We start from the raw sequence: 18,648 nt of genomic DNA, 5'->3' as shown, positions 1-18,648 counted from the left end.
TAACCCAGAAAACCGCCAGAGGATTAGCAGAACCGAGTCTCCGGAGCCAAGTGCAGACGAGAGGCCCACCGAAGAGGGTAGGAAGGGCAGCGAGGCGGTGCACGCTCCAGGGACTGGTGGGAAGGAGCCGGGGCGGAGGGGCGGCTTGCCAGCCAGGCAGAGCCCCCGAGTCTGGCTGGCAAAAGCGGAGGGGCCAGACAGACTGTGTTCCGACAGCAAGGGCGACTTAGCGTCTGGGAGGTCATAAGTTAACAGCTCTGCTCGGAAAGCGGGAAGACTGGAGGACAAAGGGAGGGAGAGCTGCTGAGCCCCCGGACGACAGAGCTCAGTTTGGTGGGGAACAAAGGCGCTTGCCAGTGCCCTCTCCCCTGCCCATCCCCCAGCCAAAATCCCAAAGGGAACCAGTTCCTGCCAGGGAACTTGCTCGCTCCGCGCAAACAGCCAACTCTGTGCTTCTGCAGAGTCAAACCTCCGGCAGCAGATCTGACTCCCTCCCGCTGCCACAGGGCCCCTCCTGAAGTGGATCACCTAAGGAGAAGCGAGCTAAGCCTGCCCCTCCTGCCCCCGTGCACCTTGCCTACCCACCCCGGCTAATACGCCAGATCCCCAGCACCACAAGCCTGGCAGTGTGCAAGTAGCCCAGACGGGCCATGCCACCCCACAGTGAATCCCACCCCTAGGAGAGGGGAAGAGAAGGCACACACCAGTCTGACTGTGGCCCCAGTGGTGGGCTGGAGGCAGACATCAGGTCTGACTGCGGCCCCGTCCACCAACTCCAGTTATACACCACAGCACAGGGGAAGTGCCCTGCAGGTCCTCACCACTCCAGGGACTATCCAAAATGACCAAACGGAAGAATTCCCCTCAGAAGAATCTCCAGGAAATAACAACAGCTAATGAGCTGATCAAAAAGGATTTAAATAATATAACAGAAAGTGAATTTAGAATAATAGTCATAAAATTAATCGCTGGGCTTGAAAACAGTATAGAGGACAGCAGACAATCTCTTGCTACAGAGATCAAGGGACTAAGGAACAGTCACGAGAAGCTGAAAAACGCTTTAAACGAAATGCAAAACAAAATGGAAACCACCACGGCTCGGATTGAAGAGGCAGAGGAGAGAATAGGTGAACTAGAAGATAAAGTTATGGAAAAAGAGGAAGCTGAGGGAAAGAGAGATAAAAAAAATCCAGGAGTATGAGGGGAAAATTAGAGAACTAAGTGATACACTAAAAAGAAATAATATACGCATAATTGGTATCCCAGAGGAGGAAGAGAGAGGGAAAGGTGCTGAAGGGGTACTTGAAGAAATAATAGCTGAGAACTTCCCTGAACTGGGGAAGGAAAAAGGCATTGAAATCCAAGAGGCACAGAGAACTCCCTTCAGACGTAACTTGAATCGATCTTCTGCACGACATATTATAGTGAAACTGGCAAAATACAAGGATAAAGAGAAAATTCTGAAAGCAGCAAGGGGTAAACGTGCCCTCACATATAAAGGGAGACCTATAAGACTCGTGACTGATCTCTCTTTTGAAACTTGGCAGGCCAGAAAGGATTGGCACGATATCTTCAGTGTGCTAAACAGCAAAAATATGCAGCCGAGAAACCTTTATCCAGCAAGTCTGTCATTTTGAATAGAAGGAGAGATAAAGGTCTTCCCAAACAAACAAAAACTGAAGGAATTTGTCACCACTAAACCAGCCCTACAAGAGATCCTAAGGGGGATCCTGTGAGAGAAAGTCCCAGAGACATCACTACAAGCATAAAACATACAGACATCACAATGACTCTAAACCCGTATCTTTCTATAATAACACTGAATGTAAATGGATTAAATGCGCCAACCAAAAGACATAGGGTATCAGAATGGATAAAAAAACAAGACCCATCTATTTGCTGTCTACAAGAAACTCATTTTAGACCTGAGGACACCTTTAGATTGAGAGTGAGGGGATGGAGAACTATTTATCATGCGACTGGAGGGCAAAAGAAAGCTGGAGTAGCCATACTTATATCAGACAAACTAGACTTTAAATTAAAGGCTGTAACAAGAGATGAAGAAAGACATTATATAATAGTTACAGGGTCTAACCACTAGGAAGAGCTAACAATTATAAATGTCTATGCGCCGAATACCGGAGCCCCCAAATATATAAAACAATTACTCATAAACATAAGCAACCTTATTGATAAGAATGTGGTCATTGCAGGGGACTTTAACACTCCACTTACAGAAATGGATAGATCATCTAGACACATGGTCAATAAAGAAACCAGGGCCCTGAAAGATACATTGGATCAGATGGACTTGACAGATATATTTAGAACTCTGCATCCCAAAGCAACAGAATATACTTTCTTCTCGGGTGCACATGGAACATTCTCCAAGATAGATCATATACTGGGTCACAAAACAGCCCTTCATAAGTTTACAAGAATTGAAATTATACCATGCATACTTTCAGACCACAATGCCATGAAGCTTGAAATCAACCACAGGAGAAAGTCTGGAAAACCTCCAAAAGCATGGAGGTTAAAGAACACCTTACTAAAGAATGAGTGGGTCAACCAGGCAATTAGAGAAGAAATTATAAAATACATGGAAACACAACAATCCAGACGCTTTGGGATGCAGCGAAGGCAGTCCTGAGAGGAAAATACATCGCAATCCAGGCCTATCTCAAGAAACAAGAAAAATCCCAAATACAAAATCTAACAGCACACCTAAAGGAACTAGAAGCAGAACAGCAAAGGCAGCCTAAACCCAGCAGAAGAAGAGAAATAATAAAGATCAGAGCAGAAATAAACAATATAGAATCTAAAAAAACTGTAGAGCAGATCAATGAAACCAAAAGTTGGTTTTTTGAAAAAATAAACAAAATTGACAAACCTCTAGCCACGCTTCACAAAAAGAAAAGGGAGATGACCCAAATAGATAAAATCATGAATCTAAATGGAATTATTACAACCAATCCCTCAGAGATACCAACAATTATCAGGGAATACTATGAAAAATTATATGCCAACAAATTGGACAACCTGGAAGAAATGGACAAATTCCTAAACACCCACACTCTTCCAAAACTCAATCAGGAGGAAATAGAAAGCTTGAACAGACCCAAAACCAGCGAAGAAATTGAATCGGTTATCAAAAATCTCCCAACAAATAAGAGTCCAGGACCAGATGGCTTCCCAGGGGAGTTCTACCAGACGTTTAAAGCAGAGATAATACCTATCCTTCTCAAGCTATTCCAAGAAATAGAAAGGGAAGGAAAACTTCCAGACTCATTCTATGAAGCCAGTATTACTTTGATTCCTAAACCAGACAGAGACCCAGTAAAAAAAGAGAACTACAGGCCAATATCCCTGATGAATATGGATGCAAAAATTCTCAATAAGATACTAGCAAATAGAATTCAATGGCATATAAAAAGAATTATTCACCATGATCAAGTGGGATTCATTCCTGGGATGCAGGGCTGGTTCAACATTCGCAAATCAATCAACGTGATACATCACATTAATAAAAAAAAAGAGAAGAACCATATGATCCTGTCAATCGATGCAGAAAAGGCCTTTGACAAAATCCAGCACCCTTTCTTAATAAAAACCCTTGAGAAAGTCGGGATAGAAGGAACATACTTACACATCATAAAAGCCATTTATGAAAAGCCCACAGCTAACATCATCCTCAATGGGGAAAAACTGAGAGCTTTTTCCCTGAGATCAGGAACACGACAGGAATGCCCACTCTCACCGCTGTTGTTTAACATAGTGCTGGAAGTTCTAGCATCAGCAATCAGACAACAAAAGGAAATCAAAGGCATCAAAATTGGCAAAGATGAAGTCAAGCTTTCGCTTTTTGCAGATGACATGATATTATACATGGAAAATCCGATAGACTCCACCAAAAGTCTGCTAGAACTGATACAGGAATTCAGCAAAGTTGCAGGATACAAAATCAATGTACAGAAATCAGTTGCATTCTTATACACTAACAATGAAGCAACAGAAAGACAAATAAAGGAACTGATCCCATTCACAATTGCACCAAGAAGCATAAAATACCTGGGAATAAATCTAACCAAAGATGTGAAAGATCTGTATGCTGAAAACTATAGAAAGATTATGAAGGTAGTTGAAGAAGATATAAAGAAATGGAAAGACATTCCCTGCTCATGGATTGGAAGAATAAATATTGTCAAAATGTCAATACTACCCAAAGCTATCTACACATTCAATGCAATCCCAATCAAAATTGCACCAGCATTCTTCTCGAAACTAGAACAAGCAATCCTAAAATTCATATGGAACCACAAAAGGCCCCAAATAGCCAAAGTAATTTTGAAGAAGAAGACCAAAGCAGGAGGCATCACAATCCCAGACTTTAGCCTCTACTACAAAGCTGTCATCATCAAGACAGCATGGTATTGGCACAAAAACAGACACATAGACCAATGGAATAGAATAGAAACCCCAGAACTAGACCCACAAACGTATGGCCAACTCATCTTTGACAAAGCAGGAAAGAACATCCAATGGAAAAAAGACAGTCTCTTTAACAAATGGTGCTGGGAGAACTGGACAGTAACATGCAGAAGGTTGAAACTAGACCACTTTCTCACACCATTCACAAAAATAAATTCAAAATGGATAAAGGACCTGAATGTGAGACAGGAAACCATCAAAACCCTAGAGGAGAAAGCAGGAAAAGACCTCTCTGACCTCAGCCGTAGCAATCTCTTACTCGACACATCCCCAAAGGCAAGGGAATTAAAAGCAAAAATGAATTACTGGGACCTTATGAAGATAAAAAGCTTCTGCACAGCAAAGGAAACAACCAACAAAACGAAAAGGCAACCAACGGAATGGGAAAAGATATTTGCAAATGACATATCGGACAAAGGGCTAGTATCCAAAATCTATAAAGAGCTCACCAAACTCCACACCCAAAAAACAAATAACCCAGTGAAGAAATGGGCAGAAAACATGAATAGACACTTCTCTAAAGAAGACATCCGGATGGCCAACAGGCACATGAAAAGATGTTCAACGTCGCTCCTTATCAGGGAAATACAAATCAAAACCACACTCAGATATCACCTCACGCCAGTCAGAGTGGCCAAAATGAACAAATCAGGAGACTATAGATGCTGGAGAGGATGTGGAGAAACGGGAACCCTCTTGCACTGTTGGTGGGAATGCAAATTGGTGCAGCCGCTCTGGAAAGCAGTGTGGAGGTTCCTCAGAAAATTAAAAATAGACCTACCCTATGACCCAGCAATAGCACTGCTAGGAATTTATCCAAGGGATACAGGAGCACTGATGCATAGGGCCACTTGTACCCCAATGTTTATAGCAGCACTCTCAGCAATAGCCAAATTGTGGAAAGAGCCTAAATGTCCATCAACTGATGAATGGATAAAGAAATTGTGGTTTATATACACAATGGAATACTACGTGGCAATGAGAAAGAATGAAATATGGCCTTTTGTAGCAACATGGATGGAACTGGAGAGTGTGATGCTAAGTGAAATAAGCCATACAGAGAAAGACAGATACCATATGGTTTCACTCTATTGTGGATCTTGAGAAACTTAACAGAAACCCATGGGGGAGGGGAAGGAAAAAAAAAAAAGAGGTTAGAGTGGGAGAGAGCCAAAGCATAAGAGACTGTTAAAAACTGAGAACAAACTGAGGGTTGATGGGGGGTGGGAGGGAGGGGAGGGTGGGTGATGGGTATTGAGGAGGGCACCTTTTGGGACGAGCACTGGGTGTTGTATGGAAACCAATTTGACAATAAATTTCATATATTGAAAAAAAAATAAATAAATTCAATGCAATCCCCATAAAAATTCCAATGAAGTTTTGCACAGAGATAAAAAAAAACAACACCTGAATTTTGTATAGAACCAGTAAAGACCCCAAATTGCCAAAGCAATCTTGAGAAGGAACAAACTTCGAGACACCATACTTCGCACTTTCAAATTATATTACAAAGCTGTAGTCATGAAAACCAATGTGGTATTGTTCTCAGGAGACACATAGATTCATGCCATAGAATCAAAAGACCAGAAAGTCATTCAAGTTCCTCTTGACCACCAGGGAAGACATAGGCTGAAAACGGTCCTTTTCAAGGTCTCCGGAACAGAGCTACCATGGATTTGGGAAGGATTTCAGAAAGAATATACATGAATCCTAGAGAAGATGCCCCAAATGGGATCCTTAGGATCTCACTGATATTTCCTGATGCACTTTGGGAGAGAAAACTGGAATCACTCAGACGTCTGGCAATGAGCACATTGACATAGAGGCCGGGATAGAGTGTGAATCAACACACTCCATCTGAGTAAGGAGCACATGTAAAGAACGATCTCATGAGGGTCAGTTCCCATCTGCCAAAATTCCCCATGGGAGCTGCCCTCTGCTCTCTGCTGCTTCCAGCATTGGCATGGGTGCCTGGAGCCCTGCGTCCGCTGTCATATCCAGTTAACTCCTTCCCCTAATGGTACACATTTACTATTAGAGGAATGTGTGTAGACACCTCCTCAGGCCTGACCCGTAAACAGTCAAGGGAGCCATGGACAGGCTCACCCCCAGGATTTTGAGTAGAACAGAGAGTCTGCCCTGAGGTGATGGGGGGCAACATTAGGAGACCTTGTCTAAAGCTTAGGTAGGGGAGAGTGGCTAGAGCAGTGGGAGGCAGAAGTGGTCTCTGATAGGCTCTGCTCACGTCATACAATAGCATGTCTGTGTCTGGACGCTAAGGGGCACTCAAGGCCTGTTTCTGAGGGGTCACGGTAGATCAGAGATGAGAACTGCCCCCTCCACTGCCTGTGCCTTCTGCTCAGGGCTCACATCTGTGACCTCACCACCCCCTGCCCTGAAATTGCCCCCACCCTGTCCATCCCCCTGACATCCTCAGACAGAGGCACCTAAAGAAGTCAGTGAGGAGTCAAAAAACATGGGGGTCGCATTTGCATGGTTGGGCCCTCCCCCTCTCAACACATCAAGAGGTGAAGGGAGAAGTGAAGGGAGGCTCTGCTCAGCTGTGAGGCAACAGAAGGCAGGATCGGTGCTGACCTCCGCCATGGCCTGGTCCCCTCTCCTCCTCACCCTCCTCGCTCACTGCACAGGTGACTTGATGTGGGGACACGGGAAGGGGTCCTGGAAGCACAAGTGTGGGCCTGATTCCTCCTCTTGTCTCTAGACCCCAGGAATATCCTCTCTGTTGTTTCTCTTTCCAGGGATTTGGGCTCAGTCGGGGCCGAATCAACCATCCTCAGTGTCTGGGGCCCTGGGCCAGAGGGTCACTATCTCCTGCACTGGAGTTGGTAGTTACGTGTACTGGTACCAACAAATCCCAGGAATGGCCCCCAAAACCATCATCTATAATAATAACAACCGACCTTCAGGGGTCCCTGATCGATTCTCCGGCTCCAAGTCTGGCAGCACAGGCACCCTGACCATCACTGGGCTCCAGGCCGAAGATGAGGCTGATTATTACTGCTCATCGTGGTACAGCAGTGGCAGTGCTTACACAGTGGTCCAGGCCTGTGGGGAAGTGAGACAAAAAACTAGTTACTCATCTGTAAAGAGGGAAGCACATCAGCAGTTCCCTCTTCAGCTCAGCCTGTGATTCTGCTCATTCCGTGGCTGATGACTTGGGCACAGGTCCATGCAAGGGCACCTCCCGTGAGTGAGGTTCCTCCTGTCATTTCTGTCCTCAAAGTCACTCTCAGAAAACCCTTCCGACACAAAGAGTCTTCATGAAAGTGAAATCTCTTGTTTTATCAGCTGAGGTATTTTACTTCTAGGCCAGATCATATCAATTTTTCCTTCTGATATTAAAATAAATGAAGCATTTTCATTTTTCCTCTGAACTCTAACCATGTGGTGCCTGGAGAATAAGTCAGCCTTATTTGCATCTGGTACTATTATTTCCATGACAGTGGCCAGTCTCTTCTTCTTGTCTATGATTTGTGAAAAAAGGCCAATTTCAAATTATAAAATTATGAAGATAAGTTTCATAAATTTCGTCCATAGGAAAAACCCTGCATTTCAATGTTTATAACAACTTATTCCTAATCACTAAAGCCTGAAGGCAACCTAAACGTGGCACATGGTTATTTATTCTAGGTTTAAACTAATCACCCAAACCAGGAACCAACTAAGAGGTCACCAAGGAGGTGCCACTTTTATAGATAATTTGATAATTACATCCAGCATTGGAAGAAGCAAAACTCTGCAAACATCTGTAGGTCACGGGGTTGCTAAACGCTGAAAAAGAATTAATCATGTGAACAGAGGAAAACACTCTGAGCCACAGATTATTCTATATGATACTAATGGCCCTTAAATGACACTCTGTCATTGTCTGTCATTGTCTCCCAAACAAACGCAAGCAAATCAGCGCACAACCACCACACATACCCGTGTGAGCACACACACAAGGACAGGGTTTGTGTAGGAGCTCACGAGCCAACCTATAGGGTCCCCATGAGGCAAAACTAGAAAGATTTCAACCATAGGAACATAAAAGGATTGGGTTGTAACTCAGTGTCTACACATATGTCTGCCGTCCATATTGTTAACTGATGGTATAAGTATATGGAATCACATGAGACACATTCCCGTGCAGAGATTTCACGGAACAGGTGTAAACCCTTGGCTTGAATGACGTCAGGCATAACCCCCACTCAGTAAGTATGCACAAAGGCACCAACAAGAGGGACAGTCTGGAGAAGTGTCACAGTAAGAGAAGCTTAAGGACAATTCACAACTCAATGTTGCAAAGAATCTTAAACTGGATAATACAACAGAAAAAGGACATTAGTAAAAACTAAGAAAATCTGAAAAAACTGTGGATATTAATTGTTATGCGTTGAACTGTGTCTCCAACAATTCATGTGATTAAGAGTTCTAAAAACTCCCATATTTCAGGATGAGACCTTATTTGGAAATGAGACTGTTGCAGATGTAATTACCAGGGTGAGACCAGTAAAGTGTAACTGCATGTGTTCTAAGCTTTCTCTGTCTTTGTTTTCCCTCTGACTCGGCCTGCAATGATGCTGAAAGGAATCTCACTATTTTAGAGAAAAAAGCCTATGAACCCATTCTACCTTGACCAGAGAACCTTGGTATTACCAGAAAAAATGCAGACATTTTGTTGTCTTTTCACTGTTAACCCATGGAACATTTACCATATACAGATAATAGTGTTGAATGTGAGTGGGATTCCCTTTCCTCAATGCCCCTTAATGGATAAGCAGAGAAAGAATTTTTAAGAAAATAGAGGTCCCTTGCACGGTATATGGGTTTATATCATGTTCATCCGAGAACAATTACAAAACTCGACTAATAGAGAGGCAAATGGGTGATAAGTACACCAGAGAAGAAAATTAAATTCCAGACTAAGTATAAGGCATGGTCAAAACCCAGAGTGGGAATGAAGTACAGTGGATACTTCTGTGCGGAGAATAGGTAGTCTTTTGACAGAGACTTCAAATGCCCCAGAGCCTGTACCATGGAGGTGGTGGGATAACAGGAGACTCTCATAATACATCAACAACAGCAAAAAGTTTTCAAAGTTCAAGGATAACCCCCATGGACTTTTTATCACATAGGAACCGGGAGTGAACCTGTGAAATATGAGGCCTTGAAATTGGTTTTGATTGGAGACTGGTAGGGGTGCCTGGATGGCTCAGTCGGTTAAGCTTCAGACTTTGGCTCAGGTCACGATCTCATGGTTCACAAGCCGAAGCCCTGCCTTGGGCTCTGGGCCATGGAATCAGAGCCTGGAGCCTGCTTTTGATTCTGCGTCCCCTGCTCTCTCTCTGTACCTCCCTGCTCTCTCTCTCTCTCTATGTCTCTCTTTTTTTCTTTCTCTCTGTCCTCTCTCCCTTAAAAAAAATAAACATTAAAACAAATTTAGGGGGCGCCTGGGTGGCGCAGTCGGTTAAACGTCCGACTTCAGCCAGGTCACAATCTCGCGGTCCGTGAGTTCGAGCCCCGCGTCAGGCTCTGGGCTGATGGCTCAGAGCCTGGAGCCTGTTTCTGATTCTGTGTCTCCCTCTCTCTCTGCCCCTCCCCTGTTCATGCTCTGTCTCTCTGTCCCAAAAATAAATAAACGTTGAAAAAAAATTAAAAAAAAAAACAAATTTAGATCGGAGACTGGTAGTGATGCCAAGCCCCCGCAGCAAGCAAACCCAATGAAAGGGAACACTAATATGTCCAGGAGCATAAACATTGTAAAATAAGCCCTATGTTGACCAGCCTGGACATTGTTAGTGACCCGAAGAAAATTAATGTCTCCATCCCAAGCACCCGGAAGAGGATCCACTCATGCTCCTTCCCTGAGCACTGAAAGCTCAAATATCCATCTGCAAAGGTCAGAGTGTCCTCTGGGGATGTTGTGTGTTGTCAGAGCAGCTGGGTGACCAAGACCGGGGTCAGTGGTGGCCTGTTCACACTGGCACTGAGAGGACTGGGCTGTGAGCCAGGCCAGCAGGAAAATAATCGAATGGCTCTCATATACTAAGGCAAACAGGGTCCACATTGCAGTGTGACTGTCCCTCACCTGGGCCTCAGGGGCCCCGGGAGTGCTCAGCTCTGACTCACTCCCGTACATCACCTTTCTCCCTCCAACCCCATGGCACCCTTCCCCAGGCCTGAGGCCAGGCACAGACGTCTGGGCCATCGCACAGAACAAAAACGTTTGCAGGCAGAATCGCATCAATCCATGTGTTTCTTTCTAGGCCAATGCCCTACTGGTTTCATTACTGTAGTTTTGTAATATAACTCAAAAGCAGGAAGTCTGGTGCCTCCAGCTTTGTCCTTCTCTCTCAATATTGTTTGGCAGTTTGGGATCTTTCTGGTTGTTTATAAAAGTCAGGAGATTTTTCCATTTCAGTGAAAAATGTCTCTGGAATTTTCATGGGAATTTCATGGAGTCTATAGATTGCTTTGGGCAGTGTGTACATTGTAACATGGCTTTTGGTGTGAAAAATAGAATAACAAGAATAATAATAATAGAATAACAAGACCAGAAAATCATTCAAGTTCCTCTTACACCCAGGGAAGGCATAGGCTGAAAACAGTCCTTTGCAAGGTCTCCGGAACAGAGCTACCATCATGGATTTGGGAAGGATTTCAGAAAGAATATACAGGAATCCTAGAGCAGATGCCCCAAATGGGATCCTTAGGATCTCACTGATATTTCCTGATGCACTTTGGGAGAGAAAACTGGAATCACTCAGACGTCTGACAATGAGCACATTGACATAGATGCCTGGATAGAGTGCGAATCAACACACACCATCTGGGTAAGAAGCACATCTAAGAACGATCTCACCAGGGTCATGTCCCATCAGCCAAAGGCCCCCATGGGAGCTGCCCTCTGCTCTCTGCTGCTTCCAGCATTGGCATGGGTGCCTGGAGCCCTGGCTCCGCTGTCATATCCAGTTAACTCCTTTCCCTATTGGTACACATTTACTGTTAGAGGAATGTGTGTAGACACAACTCTTCAGTCTTGATCCATGAACAGTCAATGGAGCCATGGACAGGCTCACCCCCCGGAGTCTGAGTAGAACAAAGAGTCTGCCCTGGGGTGATGGGGGGCCACGTTGGGAGACCTGGTCTAACGCCTAGGTAGAGGAGAGTGGGTAGAACACGGGGGAGGCAGAAGTGGTCTCTGATGGGCTCTGCTCACGTCATACAATGGCATGTCTGTGTCTGGACGCTAAGGGGCACTCAAGGCCTGTTTCTGAGGGGTCACGGTAGATCATAGATGAGAACTGCCCCCTCCACTGCCTGTGCCCTCTCCTCAGGGCTCACATCTGTGACCTCCCCAACCCCTGCCTTGAAATTGCCCCCACCCTGCCCATCCGCCTGACATCCTCACACAGAGGCACCTAAAGAAGTCAGTGAGGAGTCAAAAAACACGGGGGTTGCATTTGCATGGATGGGCCCTCCCCCTCTCAACAGTTGAAGAGGTGAAGGGAGAGGTGAAGGGAGGCTTTGCTCAGCTGTGAGGCAACAGAAGGCAGGATCGGTGCTGACCTCCGCCATGGCCTGGTCCCCTCTCCTCGTCACCCTCCTCGCTCACTGCATAGGTGACCTGATGTGGGGACACGGGAAGGGGTCCTGGAAGCACAAGTGTGGGCCTGATTCCTCCTCTTGTCTCTAGACCCCAGGAATATCCTCTCTGTTGTTTCTCTTTCCAGGGATTTGGGCTCAGTCGGGGCCGAATCAACCATCCTCAGTGTCTGGGGCCCTGGGCCAGAGGGTCACTATCTCCTGCACTGGAGTTGGTAGTTCTGTGGGCTGGTACCAACAAATCCCAGGAATGGCCCCCAAAACCATCATCTATGGTAATAGCAACCGACCCTCAGGGGTCCCTGATCGATTCTCTGGCTCCAAGTCTGGCAGCACAGGCACCCTGACCATCACTGGGCTCCAGGCCGAGGACGAGGCTGATTATTACTGCTCATCGTGGGACAGCAGTGGCAGTGCTTACACAGTGGTCCAGGCCTGTGGGGAAGTGAGACAAAAACCTAGTTACTCATCTGTAAAGAGGGAAACACATCAGCAGTTGCCGCCTCAGCCCAGCCTGTGATTCTGCTCATTCCGTGGCTGATGACTTGGATGCAGGTCCATGTAAGGGCACCTGCCATGAGTGAGGTTCCTCCTGTCCTTTCTGTCCTCAAAGTCACTCTCAGAAAACCCTTCCGACACAAAGAGTCTTCATGAAAGAGAAATCTCTTGTTTTATCAGCTGAGGTATTTTACTTCTAGGCCAGATCATATCAATTTTTCCTTCTGATGTTAAAACAAAAGAAGCATGGCACAAAAACAGACACATAGACCAATGGAATAGAATAGAAACCCCAGAACTAGGCCCACAAACGTATGGCCAACTCATCTTTGACAAAGCAGGAAAGAACATCCAATGGAAAAAAGACAACCTCTTTAACAAATGGTGCTGGGAGAACTGGACAGCAACATGCAGAAGGTTGAAACTAGACCACTTTCTCACACCATTCACAAAAATAAACTCAAAATGGATAAAGGACCTAAATGTGAGACAGGAAACCATCAAAACCTTAGAGGAGAAAGCAGGAAAAGACCTCTCTGACCTCAGCCGTAGCAATCTCTTACTCGACACATCCCCAAAGGCAAGGGAATTAAAAGCAAAAATGAATTACTGGGGCCTTATGAAGATAAAAAGCTTATGCACAGCAAAGGAAACAACCAACAAAACGAAAAGGCAACCAACGGAATGGGAAAAGATATTCGCAAATGACATATCGGACAAAGGGCTAGTATCCAAAATCTATAAAGAGCTCACCAAACTCCACACCCGAAAAACAAATAACCCAGTGAAGAAATGGGCACAAAACATGAAAAGACACTTCTCTAAAGAAGACATCCGGATGGCCAACAGGCACATGAAAAGATGTTCAGCGTCACTCCTTATCAGGGAAATACAAATCAAAACCACACTCAGGTATCACCTCACGCCAGTCAGAGTGGCCAAAATGAACAAATCAGGAGACTAGAGATGCTGGAGAGGATGTGGAGATATGGGAACCCTCTTGCACTGTTGGTGGGAATGCAAATTGGTGCAGCCGCTCTGGAAAGCAGTGTGGAGGTTCCTCAGAAAATTAAAAATAGACCTACCCTATGACCCAGCAATAGCACTGCTAGGAATTTATCTAAGGGATACAGGAGCACTGATGCATAGGGCCACTTGTACCCCAATGTTCATAGCAGCACTCTCAACAATAGCCAAATTATGGAAAGAGCCTACATGTCCATCAACTGATGAATGGATAAAGAAATTGTGGTTTATATACACAATGGAATAGTACGTGGCAATGAGAAAAAATGAAATATGGCATTTTGTAGCAACGTGGATGGAACTGGAGAGTGTGATGCTAAGTGAAATAAGCCATACAGAGAAAGACAGATACCATATGGTTTCACTCCTATGTGGATCCTGAGAAACTTAACAGGAACCCATGGGGGAGGGGAAGGAAAAAAAAAAAGAGGTTAGAATGGGAGAGAGCCAAAGCATAAGAGACTTAAAAACTGAGAACAAACTGAGGGCTGATGGGGGGTGGGAGGGAGGAGAGGGTGGGTGATGGGTATTGAGGAGGGCACCTTTTGGGATGAGCACTGGGTGTTGTATGGAAACCAATTTGTCAATAAATTTCATAAAAAAAAATAAAATAAAATAAAAATGAAACAAAAGAAGCATTTTCATTTTTCCTCTGAACTCTAATCATGTGGTGCCTAAAGAATAAGTCAGCCTTATTTGCATCTGGTACTATTATTCCCATGGCAGTGCCTAGTTTCTTCCTATTATCTATTATTTGTGAAAAATGCCAATTTAAAATTATAAAATTATGAGGATGTTTCATAACTTTTTTCCATAGGAAAAACCCTGCACTTCAATGTTTATAACAACTTATTCCTACTCACGAAAGCCTGAAAGCAACCTAAACTTGGCACATGGATATTTATTCTAGGTTTAAAATAATCACCCAAACCAGGAACCAACTAAGAGGTCACCCAGGAGGTGCCACTTTTATAAATAATTTGATAATTATATCCAACATTGGAAGAAGCAAAACTCTGCAAACATCTGTAGGTCGTGGGGGTGCTAAACGCTGAAAAAGAATTATTCATGTGAACAGAAGAAAACACTCTGAGCCACAGATTATTCTATATGATACTAATGGCCCTTAAATGACACTCTGTCATTGCCTGTCATTGTCTTCCAAACAAACGCAAACAAATCAGCGCACAACCACCACACATACCCGTGTGCGCACACACACAAGGACAGGGTTTGTGTAGGAGCTCACGAGCCAACCTATAGGGTCCCCATGAGGCAAAACTAGAAAGATTTCAACCATAGGAACATAAAAGGATTGGGTTGTAACTCAGTGTCTACACATATGTCTGCCGTCCGTATTGTTAACTGATGGTATAAATATATGGAACCACATGAGACACATTCCTGTGCAGAGATTTCATGGAACAGGTGTAAACTCTTGGCTTGAATGATGTCAGGCATAACCCCCACTCAGTAACTATGCACAAAGGCACCAAAGAGAGACAGTCTGGAGAAGTGTCACAGTAAGAGAAGCTTAAGGACAATTCACAACTCAGTGTCGCAAAGAATCATAAACTGGTCATACAACAGAAAAAGGACACTAGGTAAAAACTAAGAAAATCTGAATAAACTGTGGAGATTAATTGTTACGCGTTGAACTGTGTCTCCAACAATTCATGTGATTAAAAGTTCTAAAAACTCCCATATTTCAGGATGAGACCCTATTTGGAAATTAGACTGTTGCAGATGTAATTACCAGGGTGAGACCAGTAAAGTGTAACTGCATGTGTTCTAGGTTTTCTCTCTTTGTTTTTCCTCTGACTCGGTCTGCAATGATGCTGAAACGAATCTCACTATTTTAGAGAAAAGAGCCTAGGAACCCATCCTACCTTGTCGAGAGAACCCTGGTATTACCAGAAAAAATGCAGACATTTTGTTGTCTTTTCACTGTTAACCCATGGAACATTTACCAAATAAAGATAATAGGGATGAATGTGAGTGGGATTCCCTTCCCTGAATGCCCCTTAATGGATGAGCAGAGAATGAATTTCTAAGAAGATAGAGGTCCATTGTACTGTATAATGGTTTATATCAATGTTCATTCGAGAACACTTAAAAAACTGGACTAATAGAGAGGCAAATGGGTCATGAGTATACAGAGAAGAAAATTACATTCCAGAATAAGTGTAAAGGTCTGGTCAAAATCCAGATTGGGAAGGGAGTACAGTGGGTACTTGTTTGCGGAGAGCCGGTAGTTTTGACAAACAGAGACTTCAAAGGCCCCAGAGCCTATACCATGGAGGTGATAGGATATAACAGGAGATTCTCATAATACAGCAACAACAGCAAAAAGAGTTCAAAGTTCAAGGATAACCCCCATGGACTTTTTATCACATAGGAACCGGGAGTGAACCTGTGAAATATGAGGCCTTGAAATTGGTTTCGATTGGAGACTGGTAGGGGTGCCTGGGTGGCTCAGTCGGTTAAGCTTCAGACTTTGGCTCAGGTCATGATATCGTGGTTTGTGAGCCAAAGCCCTGCCTTGGGCTCTGTGCCACGGAATCAGAGCCTGGAACTTGCTCTTGATTCTGTGTCTCCCGCTATCTCTCTGTAACCCCCTGCTCTCTCTCTCTCTCTATGTCTCTCTTTTTTCTTTCTCTCTGTCCTCTCTCTCTTAAAAATATACACATTAAAACAAATTTAGATCGGAGACTGGTAGTGATGCCAGGCCCCTGCAGCAAGCAACCCAATGTCAGGGAACACTAATATGTCCAGGAACATAAACACTGTAAAATAAGCCCTATGTTGACCAGCCTGGACGTTGTTAGTGACCCGAAGAAAATTAATGTCTCCATCCCAAGCACCCGGAAGAGGATCTACTCATGCTCCTTCCCTGAGTACTGAAAGCTGAAATATCCATCTGCAATGGTCAGAGTGTCCTCTAGGGTGGCTGTGTGTTGTCAGAGCAGCTGGGTGACCAGGTCCGGTGTCAGCGGTGGCCTGTTCACACTGGCACTGGGAGGACTGGGCTGTGAGGCAGGCCAGCAGGAAAATACACAAACATGTATTTTCTCGACAGACCTTACTACCCAGCAGAGCTCAATCCCATAACCCAGACGTTCCTGGTGCTCTAAGCCCTCTTTACTCAGTGTGCAATGCATTATAAATACTCACACCAGATCCTTCTCTAGTCCTTCTCTGTGTCACACAAAGGTCTACTCATATGTAAATATTCACACAATTATTTTCCCCAGTGGTTTATCTAATCCATCTCTGCACTGTTCATGACAATACAACTAGGATATATCTCCTGGGATTTGTATCATATATATATATATATATATATATATACACACACACACACACATATATGTATATATATATACATATATATGTATATATATATACATATATATGTATATATATAAATGTATGAAACACAAACTACATATACATAAAACATAAGATACAGTTATATACACACATACACACTTCTAGTCATCGACTCTTGTTTAACATAGAATCATGTGCTCTAGCGTGTAAATATTTAATCCTTCCCATTGAATACCTCACAAGAAACATCTCCTCCTTGTCTGTCATAGTGAGTCACATGAAAACCCAACATGCCCCATGACCTTGACAGTTTTGTTTGTCCTTACAACACTGAGTGTCTGCAGCTTACCGATACTTCGCTGGTGCTCAGGAAAGGTTTTTGATTTTTAAAGAATACATCAGTGAAAAAAAGGAAAAATGCACATATCCACATTCTTTACCTTATTGCCAAAACTAGTATCTCTTCTATCATTTGAATCATGATAATCCATCCACATTTTTAAGCACAGAGATGGAGGTCATCTTAGACAAACACGTAGACCTCACACACAGCCTCCAGGTAATTCCTAAACCCAGGGATCTCCACAATAAATATAATGCTAAAATGTCCACACTACCCAAAGCACTCTATAAATTCAATGCAATCCCATCGGAGGTCGCAAGATGGCGGCACAGGAGACGCTGGGCTCACCGCGTGTCCTGCTGATCACTTAGATTCCACCTACACCTGCCTAAATAACCCAGAAAACCACCAGAGGATTAGCAGAACGGAGTCTCCGGAGCCAAGTGCAGACGAGAGGCCCACGGAAGAGGGTAGGAAGGGTGGGGAGGCGGTGCTTGCTCCACAGACTGGCGGGAGGGAGCCGGGGCAGAGGGGCAGCCTGCCGGCCAAGCAGAGCCCCTGAGTCTGGCTGGCAAAAGAGGAGGGGCCGGAAAGACTGTGTTCCGACAGCAAGCGCGACTTAGTGTCTGGGAGGTCATAAGTTAACAGCTCTGCTGGGAAAGTGGGAAGGCTGGAGGAAAAAGGGAGGGAGAGCTGCTGAGCCCCCGGACGACAGAGCTCAGTTTGGTGGGGGAACAAAGGCGCTTGCCAGTGCCCTCTCCCCCGCCCATCCCCCAGCCAAAATCCCAAAGGGAACCAGTTCCTGCCAAGGAACTTGCTCGCTCCGCGCAAACAGCCAACTCTGTGCTTCTGCGGAGTCAAAACTCAGGCAGCGGATCTGACTCCCTCCCGCTGCCACAGGGCCCCTCCTGAAGTGGATCACCTAAGGAGAAGCGAGCTAAGCCTGCCCCTCCTGCCCCCGTGCACCTTGCCTACCCACCCCGGCTAATACGCCAGATCCCCAGCACCACAAGCCTGGCAGTGTGCAAGTAGCCCAGACGGGCCACGCCACCCCACAGTGAATCCCACCCCTAGGAGAGGGGAAGAGAAGGCACACACCAGTCTGATTGTGGCCCCAGTGGTGGGCTGGAGGCAGACATCAGGTCTGACTGCGGCCCCGTCCACCAACTCCGTTTATACACCACAGCACAGGGGAAGTGCCCTGCAGGTCCTCACCACGCCAGGGACTATCCAAAATGACCAAACGGAAGAATTCCCCTCAGAAGAATCTCCAGGAAATAACAACAGCTAATGAGCTGATCAAAAAGGATTTAAATAATATAACAGAAAGTGAATTTAGAATAATAGTC

General features: G+C 44.8%; 2 gene segments (V, D, J or C); both read left to right on the top strand.

Moving 5' to 3' along the window:
• Positions 1 to 18,648, top strand: part of LOC122470388 — a 901,179-nt gene that overhangs the window by 262,726 nt on the left and 619,805 nt on the right.
• LOC122470393 overlaps positions 12,007 to 18,648 on the top strand; it is a 644,196-nt gene continuing 637,554 nt past the window's right edge. Inside the window, 2 exon segments of the V gene segment in view lie at positions 12,007 to 12,116; positions 12,228 to 12,516. Coding sequence covers positions 12,071 to 12,116; positions 12,228 to 12,516 — 335 coding nt within the window.

The sequence above is a fragment of the Prionailurus bengalensis genome, chromosome D3 (assembly GCF_016509475.1).
Source record: "Prionailurus bengalensis isolate Pbe53 chromosome D3, Fcat_Pben_1.1_paternal_pri, whole genome shotgun sequence".
NCBI classification, from domain to species: Eukaryota; Metazoa; Chordata; class Mammalia; order Carnivora; family Felidae; genus Prionailurus; species Prionailurus bengalensis.
The sequence above is the reverse complement of the archived record's forward strand: the minus strand, read 5'-3'. Positions and strand labels throughout refer to the sequence as shown.